A 17197-nucleotide genomic window follows, 5' to 3' on the forward strand; every position below is an offset into this window, starting at 1 on the left:
GAGCCACCATGTGGTTGCTGGGATTTGAACTCAGGACCTTTGGAAGAGCAGTCAGTGCTCTTACCCGCTGAGCCATCTCACCAGCCCCAATGATGGTTTTTCAAGACATAGTTTCCCTGTGGAACTCTCGCTGCCCTGGAACTAGATCTGTAGCCGAGGCTGGCCTTGAACTCACCGAGAACTCACTTGAGACCAGCCTGCTTTTGCCTCCCAAATGCTGATTAAAGACATGAGCCACTACCACCCAGCTAGAGATGATTTATTTTTTAAAGATTTAATTTTACTTGTGTGTCTCTATGCATATATGTTCTATGTGCCCAGGTTCCTGAGAAAGCCGGAAGAGAGGGTTGGATTGCCCAGAGCTGAGGTTAGGGGTGGTTGTGAGCAGCCTGATGTGGGTGCTGGAAGAATAACCCACTGGCCATCTCTCCAGCCCCTCCCCCAATTTATTTTTAAATCTCAAGTGCCCATTCAGGCAACACATTATTTGACGTTGAACCCAAGGCTAAAAATCTGTTCTACCACTTAACTAAACCATCAGCCTCTGTACATACATGATGAACGGAGCTGAGAGTAAGTAAATTGCACATTTTGGGACAGGGTGATGCTGGCTGGCCTCAACCCCAGAACCCTTGCCTCTGTCCCCCAAGTGCTGGGATTATAGGCCCACCCAGCATAAATTTTGACTTCAACCATTTTGACTTTTCTCCTTTGTTGGATTACTTTTCAGTGCCCAAGTGCGCCAGGCATTGTGCGTGGTGGCGATCAGGGATCCAAGGTGAACTGACTAAGGTCCTCTAAGAGTTTTCCCCAGGAGGAAGGGCTGATGTGACCCCAGGGACGGGGAGGGAGCAAGTCTTGGGCTTCTCTCTCCTTCCACTACTGACCTCACCTCACTGCTAGGCCGTGCATCTCTATTGATGTGTGTTGTCACTCCCAAGATGGGCGTGGGCCCGAGGCTAGCGGTCATTTCCAGCGGGGGCTGGACATAGCAGAAAGCAAATGTTCATCCTCAGGTGTCTTCCTGCAGTTCTTCAGCAGAGACACAACTCAGGTGGGCCTGGCAACACCTATAGATGCCTCTGCAGGTGGGTCATGGGTCTGCTTCTCAAAGGAAGAACTTCACGCAGAACTGAGGGCACATGTCTTTGATACAGCATGGTCATTGTGATGGCACACACGTCATCCACTCAACTGTCGGTTGATCAGAGAGTAGGGCCCAGAACACTGAGTGCCTCTCTTAACCTTCACACAGAGTAAAAACCCCAGAGATGGATGGAGTGGGGCTGAGCAGAGAGCCATCCACTCCTGGTGGGGCGAGGTCAGAGTGCTATAAGGCGTTAGTTCTGAGTCTTGAATGTGGGACATTAAAAAATAACAAGGGCCACTATTTGCCATGGTTTGTTGTTGTTGTTGTTGCTTGTTTTTTGTTATTGTTTTGTTTTTTTGAAACAGGATCTCATGTTACCCAGGCTGGCCCCAAACTCACTATGTGGCCAAAGATGACCTTGAACTTTTTTTTTTTTTTTTTTTGGTTTTTCGAGACAGGGTTTCTCAGTGTAGCCCTAGCTGTCCTGGAACTCCTGGAACTCACTTTGTAAACCAGGCTGGCCTCGAACTCAGAAATCCACCTGCCTCTGCCTCCCGAGTGCTGGGATTAAAGGCGTGTGCCACCACGTCCGGCTCAGAGGCAGGATCTCTGAATTGCAGGACAGCCTGGTCTACAGAGTGAGTTCCAGGATAGCCTGGTCTACATAGTGAGTGAGTTCCAGGACAGCCAGGGATACATGTCTTTTTCTTCTTCCAGGACTGGAAATTTATCTAGTTATAGACAGGTTGCAGCACTATGCAGTGGTTTTTGCGTCTAAATATAATTGGTTTTGTATATATACTCCTGTGTGGTTTTTGTTTTTAAATTAATTTTTTCCCATATAAACTCATTATAAAAAGAGTCTGTAGGTGCCACCAGAGACCACCAAGGGCCAGGGAACAGGTTCTGGAGAAGCCACCAGCCGCTTGCAGGGTGCTGCTGTTAAGCCCCATTCAGCCCCAGCTCGCAGAGAGGCTCCGGGTGCTCAGCAGGCAGAGGAAATTGAGTGAGCCTGGATGGTACCATCCAACAACCTGCTCCTGCCTGCTGGGTGTCCAGGGCCTCAGGGAAGAACAGAGTGGAGGCTGGAAAGATGGCGTTTGCTGCTCTTACACAGCTCACACACATCTGTAACTCCAGTTCCAGGAGATCTGACGCCCTCTTCTGGCCTCCTCAGACACCGGACACACACATGGTACACGGACAATAGTGCAGGTAAAACACTCAAGCATATCAACTAAAAATAAATAAACCTAAAGGAAGATGAGGAAGAGAAGGAGGAAGAGACAGCAAAGAGACATTTCCAAGGGGGACATCCTGAGAGCCCTCATGGATCTTTTCTGAGCCCTAGGAAGACCACAGCTCAGTGCTTTACTCCCCTTGGATCTTGAGAGGGGCTGTGCACCCCATGCCTTACCCATGCCATCTGGAGAATGAGGAATCCCGATTCAAGCCCAGCCCCAGGTGTGGGCCCCGAAGGCACCAACCTCAGGGCAAAAGCTGACATCCCCTTAGGTGCACACTGCCCTAGCCACTGAAGCACTGCCAACAGGAAGCCATTGCTGACATTCAAGAGCTGGGGCAGGTGAAAGCCGACATGGGCTCAGATCCTTCTGTCAGGTTGATCCCCACAGCAGCCAGCATGGACAAGCTGTCTGAGACCTCCTGGGTGCTGTGTTTCTCCCAGGCTAGTTTTGGTTCCCCAGTCCAGCATCCCTTCCAGAAGAGAGCCAGTGGGTCTATCTGATGTCAGCCTGCTGGTAACCCTTCTCATCTACCTGCAATGAGGGCACAGTGATACCAGCTGGTAGTGCCAACCTAGAGTCTGTATAATCTCAGCTTTGTTCCACTGAAGCTTCTGAGGAACACTCAGTCAGCTGGGCCTGGGGCACCCATGTCCCTGGGGGCCTGGGACACCCATGTCCCTGGCTTCTCCCTCTTTGAGCTTTTTGTTGACATGAAAACAAGCATGGGCCTCAGGAGTTGCTAAGAATAAATTCAAAGGGAGGCTGCAGGCCAGGAGCAAATGAACACAATACATGTCTGCCAAAGGATTTGTGCCCAGAATACACAAGGAACTTTTGCATCTCAGTGAGAAACCATCTAGCCAGAAGTGGGCCTAGAAATAAACATGGTACCATAGAAGATAGATGGAGGGCTAACAGAAAAGTGAAGCATTAGCCAACATCCTTGGTCACTGGAGAAATGCTATTTAAAAAGCAGTGAGGCTGAGGGTGTGGCTCAGTTGGTAACTTGCTTGCCTAGTATGAACAAAGCCCTGGCTTTGATTCCCCAGCACCACATAAACCAGCTGTGGATGACACACCTGTAATCCTAGCTCTCAAGAGTGTCAGAAATCCAAGGGCATCTTCAGCTATATGGTGAATTCAAGGCCTGCCTGTGTTACCAGAGACCTTATCAGATATGGATGGATGGATGGATGGATGGATGGATGGATGGAGTAGATAGAGCTCTAAGAAGAAATCCCCATGTCTGGAGACAGAAAGAAAATGGAAAAATTGAGGCCAGCTTGGGTTACATAGCAAGATGCTACTAGAAAAAGCAGTGCTATCTTCAGCATACTAAAATTGGAACAACGCAGAGATTAGCATGGTCCCTGTGCAAGGATGATGGGAAAATTTACAAAGAAGTCCATATTTTTAAAAGGAAAAAAAAAAGCCGGGGTTAGGGCTAAGTGCACATGCCTTGTATTAAAGCCCTAGGTTTGCTCCCCCAACAAACACAGTGAGACCATGAACCCCTATGCCATGAACCACTTTTCAATAGCTACAAACCTCTGGAAAATTCACATATGGGGAAGTGGGACCATTTTTAAAGTTGAGGCATAATATTGAAAATGTTTGTGGTACTACTCCACTAACTATCCAAATTTACACATAAAGTAACAAACACCAATCCTCACAGCAGCATACTAGTAACATGCTGGACTAAACACATCTCCAGTGTTCACCATAAACACAATAAAGGAGCTGTGATAATCCAATGTGCTACTCAGGATGAGAAGGAACCAAGTCGGACCACGTCTGCTGGGACTCTACTTATCCGGAAGGGTGGGAGGCTCGATCTTGTGAAGCTGTCAGCTCTGTCCTGGTCCCCTCCATTGTAGAACTCCTGTTCTCGTGACCCAGCTGGAGTGATTGGTCCTCCCTCCCTCTTTTGTTGTTGTTGTTGTTTTGTTTTCCGAGACAGGGTTTCTCTGTGTAGCCCTGGCTGACCTGGAACTCACTCTGTAGACCAGGCTGGCCTCGAAATCCGCCTGCCTCTGCCTCCTGAATGCTGGGATTAAAGGCGTGCGCCACCACGCCCGGCTTCCTCCCTCCCTCTTTCTCCCCCACCCATCCTGAGTGTGTGTGTGTGTGTGTGTGTGTGTGTGTGTGAGAGAGAGAGAGAGAGAGAGAGAGAGAGAGAGAGAGAGAGAGAGAGAGAGAGAGAGAGAGAGAGAGAGAGCACAGAGGCCAGAGACACTGGATTCCCAGAACCAGTCATAGGTAGTTGTGTGCTGCTTAACATAGGTGACAAGAAGCAAACTCATGACCTCTACAAGAGCAGCAAACACCCTTAACCACTAAACCATCCCTATTCCTTCCTCTGTTGCCTTAATTATTCAAAACAGACAATTAACTCTGTGTGATTCCCTCAATACAAAGCCTGTCGCGGCCCACGGAGTACACGGATATAGCGGAGTGCTTTCCTGCAATCTACAGGAAGCACTTGGGTCTATCCCAGTGGCCCAGTCTTCGCCCATAGGCAGAGCTAGAAGTGTGTGCTGTGGTTTTGTTATACATGCATTAGGTCCAACACCATGTGCAGCTTCTAACAGATGCATATCCAGGGCAAGGCTGTATCACATGTATTCTCCACAGGACATCTTCTGCTCTAGCCCTTGTGGGTGTTTGTTGGCTTATGTGTGTTTGAGATAATCTCACAGAGACACAGCCATGGGCCACTACAGCCTTTGTATTTAAATAGATTGAGGCTCCCACTGCAGCTTGCCCATGCCTGTCGGTCCATGCCCAGGCCTGTTTGTCTAGATTTGGCCCTGGGTGGTGTGTGCTGTCAGGCATACAGCAGATTTTTTTTTTCCTTAGAAGAGGTTGTGGGGCTGCATTCCCTGGTAGCCTGTATGCCCCTAGCCTTTGAAGCAATGCTTTGAGGAATGACACAGTTTCTTTTAGTAGCATAATCATTTTCTTTTAATAAACTTTGATTGAGGCACAGCAGCATTGTTCCAGACGTTTGCTGTGGCTTCACAAACACAAACACACAAACACACTTACACACAAACACACATACAGATACATACAAACACACACAAATACACATATACAAACACACAAATACATACAAACACAAACACAAACATACAGATACATACAAACACAAAAACATACACATACACAAACATACAAATACATACAAACACAAAAACATACACATGCACAAACACACAAATACAAACACACACAAATACATACAAACACAAAAACATACACATGCACAAACACAGGCACACATGCACAGACACACATGCACTCAGAACTGTGTGGTGAACCACCGTCTAGGCAGCCAACAGCAGGACGGTGCTTTGTGGACAGATTGGTGCCTGAATCAACAAAACACAGGCTGCTTACACAGTGGCATTATCACCAGCCTTGGAAAGAAAGGAGTCTGGTCCCAGGCGACAACAGAGAGCACCATGAAGATCTCAACTCAGAGAAACCAGCCAGACACTCAGACAGGTACTGCTCCAGTCTGCCTGGGTGAGGAACCTAGATGAGTCAAATTCCTAGAGACCACAAGGAAAATCAGTCGCCTGAGGCTGGGCAGGAGGGCAAAGAGTTGCTGGTTTCAAAGATGCTATTGTGGTGGATGAAAGAGTGTCATGGAGCCTCGGCTGGCTTCAAACATGCTATACATCCTAGAATAATCTTAAACTCCTAATCCTCCCTTCTCAGCCTCCCAAGTGCTGGGCTTACAGGCACGAGTCACAACGACTGGCGTGTCAGATGGTTTAGATGGCAACTTTATCCCAATTAAAAAAAAAATAAAAATAAAAAGGAAGCTCATACCTGTCATGTCAGCCCTCAGACGGCTGAGGCAGGAGGATCACAAGTTTATGACCATCCTGGGCTACATAGTAAGACTCTGTAGTTAAAAGGGAAGGAAGGAAGGAAGGAAGGAAGGAAGGAAGGAAGGAAGGAAGGAAGGAAGGAAGGGGAGGAGGAGGAGGAGGAGGAGGAGGAGGAGGAGGAGGAGGAGGAGACAAAGAGACAGAGACAGAGAGAACATTGCTAGACTCTCATACCCCCCTATCTTCTGTCTGCTTCCAGGCATGTCTCTCAATTCGCACCATCTCCAACATGTCTCTTCTAACATGTCTCTCCTGGTGTGAATTCTATACAAACATTCAGGATGCCTTTCTGGGCTCTTTTCTATAGGCCTTCTTTATCTTGATGTGAAGTTTGTAAGACTTATTCATATGTTCCTGTGTTCGTTTTCAGTGAACGACTCCAATGCTGTACAGAATTACACCCTGAGTGTCACCATTAACGGGCACTTGGATTGTTTCCAGTTTGGTCTTTTTGAATAAAGCTATGGTGAGAGTCACGTGCCTGCCATTGGTGTGCATGCTTAAAAGGGGCAAGCAGTGCTCCTAACTACCAAAACTCTCTAGCCCCAGCTCTAAATATTTTAAATTTAAATATCTAATATTTAAAAGAGCTCTTCTCCTCTCCTTATGAATGTACGTGAAGTTCTTCAAACATGTATGCCTGATGGTAACAGGACTGCCCTCCCCAGCACCGTCTAGTACTTTGAGGGTGGGGCAATATGAGTCCCTCCTGCCTCGATGAGCCGGGCCATCTTCTCTCATCCCTTTCAGACGGGTTTATACACCCTCAGCTCTCCTGCTCCTCACCTTGAGCAGAATCCCACTCAGGGATTTCTCAGGGACTTCAGCTTGCAAAAAGCAGGCCAGCTTACACCTCAGCCTCCACAATCTCCTGAGCCAACTCCCACAGGGATCTCTTCTTAGGCATCTCTGTGCACCCCGATGCTGTTCCTCTAGAACAGACCACCACAATACCACATGAAGCTGCTGCATGAAACAGCTTGACCGTGCCTAGTGCCTAAGAAGGTTGAGCATAAGAAATGGGTATCACCTAGCAACCCATATAGATCCAGGAGAAACAAAACCAAAAGTCCACATGGAGATGGAACATGACTTCCCTCAGAAGCTCAGACGCATGACTCTTTGTTTTGAGAAGGTAGAAGTAAACACAATGCCTACCAAGGAGTAAATGGTGGCACATTCATCCGATGGAATAGTATTCTGCCACGAAAAAGAAACAGAGGGAGTACTGATGTACACCACTACCTAGGTGAACTATATCCATCCTAGATGCAGTGCAGCCTGGGAGAATGGAGCCAATAGATGAGGTAAACTAAAGTCTCAAGCAATAGCCAGATTTCTTCAGAACATCAGACAATTTATACTCTGGGGATTAAGAAAAATCACAAAGTGTACAGTCACAAGGACAAGCTGCATGTGGCAAAACTTGTGTTTTTCCATAGAGGCATGTAAACACCTGATTGAATAACAGCAGCAAGAAATAATGAGTAATCTGAAGTGAACTCACTCCTATCCACTACACCTGGGATGAGCATGAAAACACATTCCAAGAACAATCTCAAGGTTTGAAGAAACTGAGGTCACAAGACTCATGTCTTGTTGTTGTTTTCTGACAGTGAACCTTGGAAACACAGGTTCATATGTGGCATAAATCTTTTTGAATGAAATATTTAGACCAACCACCTCGAGCTAGGAAACAGAATGACTATTGTGCGAGAGTTAGAGGGTTGGGATGTGGAATGGCTTCCTAAGACTTGCAAGTATTTTTATGGATGACGACTAAGTTTTAAAACCATAAGGAAGTGGTGGTTTCACAGTGGTCTGGATGCACCAGATGCCACAGAACCATACATCACTTAGGAAGGAAGGAAGGAAGGAAGGAAGGAAGGAAGGAAGGAAGGAAGGAAGGAAGGAAGGAAGGAAGGAAGGAAGGAAGGAAGGAAGGAAGGAAGGAAGGAAGGAAGGAAGGAAGGAAGGAAGGAAGGAAAGAAAAAGGCCAACTGAAGTGGCACATACCTGTAATCCCTGCACTTGGGGGATAGAGGCAGGCGAGTCATCCTCAACTACATATGTAAGTTTGTGGCCATCCTGGGCTACATGGACACTGTTTTTAAAAAAGGAAAAGAGAAGGAGAGAGAGAGAGAGGAGAGAGGAGAGAGGAAGGAGAGGAGGGAGGGCTGACTCGCACTGGTAAATTACTTGCCCAACATTCCTGAAACCCCAGCCTGACTCACAAAGAAAGCAAGGCAGCTCCTGAGTGCATGTGGTGTGTTAGTCATCTTTCCATCAATGAAACAATCTTCTGAGGTAGTAGCCATGCTCAGTTGGCCCCATTGTTTTAGAGTCTGTGGCAATTCAAAGCAGGAATGCTTGCTTATGGCAGCCAGGAAGCAGAGAGAAAATAAGGAGCGCGGATCCTAACCACGCCCCCTTTAAGGGCGGGCATATAGCCTCTCTGACATAAGTTCTTCTACTAGGTGTCACCTCCATTCCATCATGCTGGTCCCTGGTGACTTGGTCTTTAATGTACTCTTCCAAGCCACGGATTTAAGAGGGCTTAGGGATTTTGTCCGTTTTTAAGAGGTTCCTATTCAGCCTTGCTGCATGGCCTAGGATGATCTTGACAAATTTCCGATCCCCCCTGTTTATACATTACTGGAGACTGTAGGAACCCCAGCGCTATGTACTTGCTAGGCAAGCACTCTATCAACTGAGCTCCACCACCCAGACTTTCTAGTTGTTTGGTGGTGGTCCTGATCAGGCAAGAAAGCCACCAGGCATTGTGACTCAGACCCCTGACCCAAGTGCTTGGGATCCAAGTGGGAAGGTCTTCAGTCTGAGGCCAGATAAGACCCTGCTTCAAACAAACAAACAAAAACAGAACAAAACAAAGCCTGTCCTGTTACCTTCATTAGTCCTGAGGCTGGCTTTCCTGCCCACGTGGTAAGGAGACTATCTGGGGAGGGCGTCAGCACAAACTCCGAACCTCTTTCAACACTATACTTGTCCACCAAAAAGAATTTAAGAATTACTGGATTGCTGGATGGTGGTGGTGGTGCACGTTTTTAATTCCGACACTCAGGAGGCAAAGGCAGGAGGATCTCTGTGAGTTCAAGGCCACCCTGCTCTACATAATGAGTTCCAGGATAGCCAGTGACAGCCTCTACCTAGTGAGACATCCCTCAAAAAAAAAAAAAAAAAAAAAAAAAAAAAAAAAAAAAAANAAAAAAAAAAAAAAAAAAGTAAATAAATCACCAGGTCAATAAAAGAGAAAAAAAGAATTATTGGGGATTGGGGTTGGCAAAATGGCTCAGCAATTATGAGTTCACTTCTAGGATTGCAAGTTTATTTCCCAGCATCCATGCTGGGCAGCTCACAACCACCTGTACCTCCACCTCCAGGGAATGCCATGCCCTTTTCTGGGCTCCACAGGGACCCTACACACTTGTGAATACCCCCACATGGATATACATACATACATACATACATACATACAATCAAAAATAAATCTTAAAAAAAAAAAAAGAAATTTCAAGATTTCAAACTGGCTTTGGAAAACCTCCGGTTGTGTTTCTGCCTATCCCATTAATCTGCCTGTAGGACCATCCCCCACCTGGAGGGCCTGGTCCTTCTGGTATTAGAACATCATTAGCTGCATATTAGAACATCAGATATATATGATATATCTGATACATGCATATTAGAACATCAAATAACAAACGAAAACAAAAAACTCAATAAAGTCCCGAGGGTCCTTTTAATGGGGCGTGGAAGCAAAAGCTGAGCTTCACTGCAACTTTGGAGCAAGCATAGAAGCTGCGAAGACTGAAGGGTTTCCAAACCCAACAGGAAAGGTGAGACTCCCTGGCTCCCTGGTGTCTCCAAACCACCCTCCCTGGTGCGGGCTTTAAAAAGCCCAAGGGCTGGCTGTTCTTCGGCATGGCCCTGAGCCTCCTTAACTCCAGCTGGGTTTAGCGCCTACAGGAGAGCACTGAGAGCCCTGGGATGGGGCTAAGCCCCTACTCACCGCCCCGCCCCAGTACCCCGCGGTTGTACGCAGCAAGGGTCCTTATAGCGGATGTCTGCGGAGCACTAATTCCCTTGTGTTCTATTGCACTCCACCCTCAAAGGCCTTGGCATTATCTCGGTTGGGCAAAGGAGGAAACGCATTCAAAGAGTTTAAGTACTAATTCAAGGGCACGTAGCCACGAAATGACAAGAGCCGAATTTATAGCGTTACCTCTCATTCTCAGGTTGCCTTGCTGGAGAATTCCTTGCTCTTTGTGGAAAGGGAAGGGCTAGGATAGGGGCGGGGTCGAGACGGGAGAGGGGAGAGAGATTACATGAGTTCCATACTAGTTGGTTTTATTATCTCTGTAGTTGATTACAGTGCTGAGATTTGAACTCAGAGCTTGGCACGTGCTAGACTTATACTTTACAACTGAGCAATATCCTCAGCCCTTGTTATTGAGTTTTGAAGCAAAGTCTTATATAGGCCAGGCTGGAACGCACTACTTAACCTAAGCTAGCTTTGGATTTATACAACTCCTCTTCCTTCATCCTCCTAAATTTTAGAACTAAAGGCATAAAGGACCACGCCCTGCTAAGGCTTTCTTATTTTTAGAACTCAAAGAGGAACTTGACTTGTGCTTTCTATAAAACTGGCAGAGAATTTGGGGGGTTAAACGAAGTGTGGTATCCCCAAACTTCTGTTAGAAACGCTCGGGCATGTCCCTAGAACCACAGAAACCTTTTCAACTTTGGACTAGTCCACTCTGAAGGGAGAAGCAGCCTCACCCTCTCTTACGAGCTTCCTGCAGCCAGGGTCCCAGACTTCAATGGCACAGAATGCCTGGGTCAGCGACGCGCGTATAGCAGCCACAGAACGCTGGGTAGGATGTGGGCGGGGTTGCACACCGCTAGGGTGACAGGGTTAGAGGACGCGGCAGCGAGCTGGGCAGCGCCAACACGTTCCCCGTGAGGAGCAGCGGAGGGAGCAGTTAGACCTGCAACTACTCTGGATCCCTGGACTAGAATATTCCATGATGTAGAGCTGAATTCCTAAGCCTGCCGCCACATCCCGCATAGCTGTGGAGCCCTGGGAATTGGCTAGTGCCAACTGAACTAGTCCTCATTGTAAAATATGCTCTAATCCCCCACCGCCAACTTGTTGCTGGGACACAAACCCAGAGCCTCCACCTCTACCACCGAATACTTCTTAGAAAGCCACCGGGGAGCAAGCCGGTAGCAGCGCAACCTTTGTGGCCTCTGATTCCGTTCCTGCCCCAATTCAGCTCCCACCTTGGTTTGCCTCAATGATGAACTGTGGTCGGACATATAAGCCAAATAAGCCCTTTCCTCCCCAAATTGCTTTCAGTAGTGGTGTCTTTACCACAGAAATAGAAACCTAGACACCAGCTGTGGTAGTGCATGCCCATAATCTCCACACCTGAGAGAGGAGGCAAGAGTCTGTGCTATACAGCAAGACCATGCCATCATTTCCCATTTCCCATTCTCTCTCTCTCTCCTCTCTCCTGTCTCTCCCTCTCCCCCCTCTCCCTCTCCCCCTCCCTTCCCCCTCCTTCTCCCCTCCCCCTCTTCCCTCTCCCTCTCCCCCTTCTCCCCTGGCCATTGGAAGCTTCTGCCCTATTCTCTCAACCAATTGCCCAACCAAAGGGAGATCAGCATTTATTGACAAGGCAGAGAATAAATGCTAAGAACTGTTTACACAAACTTGAGACAGGAGATTCTTGGGATGAACATTACAGTGCCATGTCTGGATTGAAACAAGATGTGAAAGCAAAGAAAGCAGCATTTAATAACATATGGGAGAACTTTACACAGTGCACAAAAACATGCCCTGTAAGTCAGGAGCTGGGCCAGGAGCATCACAGGTGCAAGTCTGGCTAGCCAGTAGTGACAGGATGCAAGTGCGGGGACAGTGTGCTGGCAGAGAAGGGGAGGATTTAATGCTCGCCACAGAAGGACTGGTGGTGTGAGCTCACAGCTGTTAGGCCCCCTCACGTCCTGCTGTTCATTACTTAAATGTCATCTCCAAGGTGCCACAGGATTCCTCTTCTTCTTTATTTATATTTTATTTAAACTTATTACTATTATTATAGAACGTGTATAACTGTGTGCGTGTATGTTGGATGGGGGAGATATACCTGAGGAGACCAGAAGGTGTCAGATAACCCGGAACTGGGGTCACCGGCAGTTGTGAGCTACCCTGAGGGTGCAGGGAACCCAACGGAGATCCTCTGCAAGAGCAGCCAGTGCTCGTTGCCGCAGAGCCATCCCTTCAGCCCCATCATCCCTCTTACCATATACTAATTGTCGTGAAATAGATCTTAGACTTGAGGTTTCTCCACAGAGCTCTGTCCAAAGTGCAGACATGTGAGCAAAATAAATGTTGTCTGAAGCCACTGAGTTTGAGGATGGCATGTCACACAGAAACAGAACTGGACCAGGAACCTCAGATTTAAAGCAAGATTTACACTGGGCTTGGTGGTGCGGGCCTATCTATAATCACAGTGCTCATGAGGTAGAGCAGGAGGATGAGGACTTCAAGGCTATCCTTGGCTACACAGAAGGTGGAGAGTAGCTCAAGCTACTTAAGACCTTGTCTAAAAATGAGAGAGGAGAGAGAGAGAGAGAGAGAGAGAGAGAGAGAGAGAGAGAGAGAGAGAATAAGAAACATAATTATCTGATTTCCCACTCCAGAATAGACATGGTCATGGGTGATAAAACCAGGACAAGAACTTCCACTTTCCCATATTCCTTCATGGCCAAAATGGCACTTCTATTTCTCTTCCTTAGATTAATTTTTATCCATCTATGTGTGTATGTGTGTATGCGCACATGTGCACACAGATATGTATATATGAATGTGAGTATGGCGCCCACACAAGTCAGAAGATGATGTTGAGTCAGAAGATGATGTTGGATCCCCTGGAACTGGAGTGATAGGTGTGTATGAGACACTCAGTGTGGGTGCTGGGAACTGAACCCAGGCCCCTAGGAAGAGCAGCTAGTGCTTTTAATTACTGAGCCATCTTTCCAGCTTTGCCTAATAGCTAAAAACAAAACAAACAAACAAACAAAAGCCAGCCCAACTTTTTATTGATTCTTGGCCTAATAGCTTTTAAATCATACTGTTGCCCACTTTGATCCCAGCACTCAGAAGGCAGAGGCAGGCAGACAGCCCTCTGTGAGTTTAAGGCCAGCCTGGTCTACATAGTGAGTTACAGAACTACAAAAAAAATAGTTATTTATTTTGTGTATGCATGTGGGTGGGTGTGTGCTCTCCATGGTGAACATGTGTGAGGGTCAGAGGGACACCTCTCGGCAGTCAGTTCTCTCCTTCAGGGTGGGTCCTGGAGATGGAACTCAGGCTGTCAGCAAATGCCTTGTTGTAACTGTCTCCTTGGAGATCAAAACATTCCATCCTGAAGGAGGTAGAAACAACAAAAGAGCTTGAAGAAGTCCCTGAAACTGACTAGATTCACAAGGCGCCTTCCTGCCAGAGTGAACAACTCAGCTGCAAAGAAGTCTCTCAGATGAGCCTAGGCACCAAGACTCAGACAAGCTGAGCTGCAAAGACAACTCTCAGAGGAGAAAAGCTGCAGAGAGGACTCAGACCAGACCAGCTGCCTGGAAGAAACAGAAACCAGCTCGGAATGGACTCTACCCAATCTGTTGAGCCTCTACAGGCTATGTAGTGTGCTCCAGGTCCCCAGCTTTGTGAGCTGTCACTCACACTGGGGTGGGCTTTGGTGATGCAGCTGTCTTTGAGTCATTTCTGCTCCTGTAAGTGACCCCAGTAAAACTGGTTTGCCAAGTTGGACTTTGGGGATACCTGGTCTGTTGAGGGCTCCCCATCTAGGAAGAGTAGATGAATGTGTTTTGTCTCCTCAGGAAAAGTTTTGTCTGTCACACAACATACTTTTACCTATAACTTTAGAAACACACACACACACCAACTTGAAACTCGAACCCATGTTTTCAAAGGTCTGCTACTGAGCTTCACCCCTCATGGTTACCCCCTCCCCTTATAACTGTTTTATTTGATGTTTGATCTTTGAAGCAGAAGGTCTTACTGTGTAAATACAAACATACAGTCCAAGCTGCTGGAGTCCAAGTCCTGCCTCAGCCTTCCAAGTGGAATCACAGGCTCATATGAGCCACCATGCACACCAAAATACCTTTATTTTTAATGACTTATTTTCTTGAATCGCTTTGAAAAAGAAAGGTGCATTTTACTTTGTGTATGCTAGGGATTGAACTCAGGGCCTCTTTTATGCTAAGCTCTGGGACTCTGCCTCTGAGCTGCCCTTCCCCCCACCCCCGCCCGCGTTAATTTCTTGTTTGCTTTGTTTCCAAGCAGAGGGTCTTGCTGTGAACCCCAGGCTGTCTTCCTACCCTGGAATTCTCTTGGAATTCTCTTGTCCGAGTGCTGGGATTATAGGCGAGTGCTGGGATTATAGGCGTGTACCCCAACGCCCAGCTATTCGAATTCTAATCGAATTACGTTTTCTTCTTTTTTTTTTTTAATTTTTTAAAAAAGATTTATTTATTTATTATATGTTAAGTATACTGTAGCTGTCTTCAGACACTCCAGAAGAGGGAGTCAGATCTTGTTACAAATGGTTATGAGCCACCATGTGGTTGCTGGGATTTGAACTCAGGACCTTTGGAAGAGCAGTCGCGTGCTCTTACCCACTGAGCCATCTCACCAGCCCCAAATTACGTTTTCATCAGAGCACACGTAGGCTCTGAATTTTCCCTGTGGCCCCCTAAGATGTGCACGCAACCAACTCATCCCTTCCAGCGTGCACACCACCGGGCTCATCACACACACACCCCAGTCTTCCGGCCAACAGAAAATGGAGCAGAGCTGGTCCCCAGTGCAGCCACTATGTGTTTACCCGCTGCTTCTCCATGCTTGGCTGACGTAACCCCCATTTGCACCACATCCTTCCTTAGGGAGAATGACGGCTCTACTTGTTTTTACTTCAATCTCCTGTTTCAAAAGTTGCCTTATTTTCAAGCCTTTTCTAACCCCACTCTCCGCAGTGGTGGCTCTCACATTAAAAAAAAAAAAAAAAAAAAAAAAGCCATACAGCCAAGATACTTGCCACATTTGGTCTCTTAACATGACCCCCCCCCTTTTTTTCCCGGGAATCAGGAGGTTTTTCTCACTTTATTTATGTCTAGTATTTTTAGATTGTTGTGGAAACATTTCAATGGTATATGAAAGGCACCTCCGTATTGCCAGGTGCATCTCCTACTCCAGGGCCTTAGGGGCGACGGCTGCTCGCTACACACGTGGGGGCGTGTTGGTGTTACCAGGCACACTTAATTCTCCCATCTCAGAGGGTCCTAGGCCTCGAGCTCTCTAGTTGGAGCGCTTTGGAAGAGAATGGAACTGCCTGAACGGTTGCCAGACTTAACTCCCTAGTCTTTGCTACCAGTTCCCTGGGGATCACCAGTTCCCCAAGGGCGAATTCTGGCGGCAAGAGCAGAGTTGATTTCAGGGTCCATGTCTGGACTGGGGGACGGATTAGTATCAAGTCTCAGCCTGTGAGAGGTTTAGGCAAACGCGACCCCCAAGACGCGCAGACACTCCCTTGTCCCCTGTCCAGCAGACAGTCCTACTGCTCCCGCGCCTCCTTAAAGCCGCAGCTCCGCCCCGCCCGCCCCGCCTACCCACGGTTCTTTCCAACCGCCGGGCCCCGAGCGCTTCCACCGAGCGTCAGAAAGCCACGAGCCCGCAAAGAGCGCACAACTCTTGTGTCCCCGTACCGGATCGCGAACCCCAGTTCCATCACCACCACCCGCCACCATGTCCAGCGAGGAGCTGGCCTGCAAGCTGCAGCGCCGGTTGAGACTTGAGGTGCAGGCAGAGACCGACCAGGGCGGCCCCCAGCCTGCACCCTGCGCTGCCCCAGCCGGGCACCAGGAGCCTGAACCGCCTGCCCGGGCGCCCACAGCCAGCGCGGACTCCGAACTGAACCTCAAGCTGAGCCGCAGGCTGGACATCCACCAGGGTACAGCGCGGTCCGGCCGCTCCAAGGTCTTCAATCCCTACACCGAGTTCCCGGAGTTCAGCCGCCGCCTCCTGAAGGATCTGGAGAGGATGTTCAAAACGTGAGCGCTCTTCCTGCGCCCCCGAAGAAAGGGGAATCCGAGACAGGGCAAGGGGTGGCCGCGTCGCGAGTGGAACAGTGAGGGAAGGAGGTGCAGGCGTTCAGGAGTGCACTGAGCATCTGGCCAAGTGCAGCCAGATCTTGCGCACCAAGTTCATTGCGCGCGATGGGGGACCGCGTCAGGCTGGGGATCTGACCCCGGCGGAGCTCAGAGGGTCCCACTCAAAAGCTCCCTTCCTGGAGTCCCCTATTCCCCAGGGCGGGTCCCGCATCCTCCTCCACCCTCAGATCTGCTCCCCAAGCAACTTCTAGGAAGCGAGCCCGGGGCACACCTCACCTGCCAGCCTCAACTTTATCCCTCAAGGGAGAAATTAGCTGGATTGTCTTTTATCTTATAAAACAAAGAAAACAGTTGACACACGTCTTCAGTAAGGGATGCGAGAAATGAAGGAAGGCTGAGAACAAGGTTGCCTTAAACTCGGAAGACACATGGGTGTCCCTAGACCAGTGCGGGGGGGGGGGGCGGGCGGCTGGTGCAGGAGCCTCCTGGGGGCGTCGCCTAGTCAGTTACCCTTCCGGCTGGTGAATGGCAGATGCCTCTGGCTGGAGACTGGTGCCAGCCACTACTCACTAGGGTGCTGCTGGCGCCTCATCACCCCTCAGAAGAGGAGGTCATACAAAGACCCAGTAGGTGGCCTGTCACGTGAGAGGTCTCTTTGGCCTCATTTCCCCACTTGAAGAGGGAAAGCGGTAATGACTCTTGCTGCTTTTCTCTCCCTCCCCGACCCCCGTTATTTTTCTTTCTAA

At 48.4% G+C, this 17197-nt stretch overlaps 1 protein-coding gene and 1 pseudogene across 1 annotated transcript in view; both read left to right on the plus strand.

The window, feature by feature from the left end:
* The first annotated feature begins 3655 nt into the window (after positions 1-3655).
* Positions 3656-3752, plus strand: LOC115064076 (annotated as a pseudogene).
* Positions 3753-15985: 12233 nt separating this feature from the next.
* Positions 15986-17197, plus strand: part of Efhd1 (EF-hand domain family member D1) — a 46961-nt gene continuing 45749 nt past the window's right edge. The window contains exon 1 of the mRNA XM_021199049.2: positions 15986-16391. Coding sequence (XP_021054708.1) covers positions 16087-16391 — 305 coding nt within the window. The 5' untranslated portion in view covers positions 15986-16086. The remainder of the gene's footprint in view (positions 16392-17197) is intronic.

This window comes from Mus pahari, chromosome 5 (assembly GCF_900095145.1).
Source record: "Mus pahari chromosome 5, PAHARI_EIJ_v1.1, whole genome shotgun sequence".
NCBI lineage: Eukaryota > Metazoa > Chordata > Mammalia > Rodentia > Muridae > Mus > Mus pahari.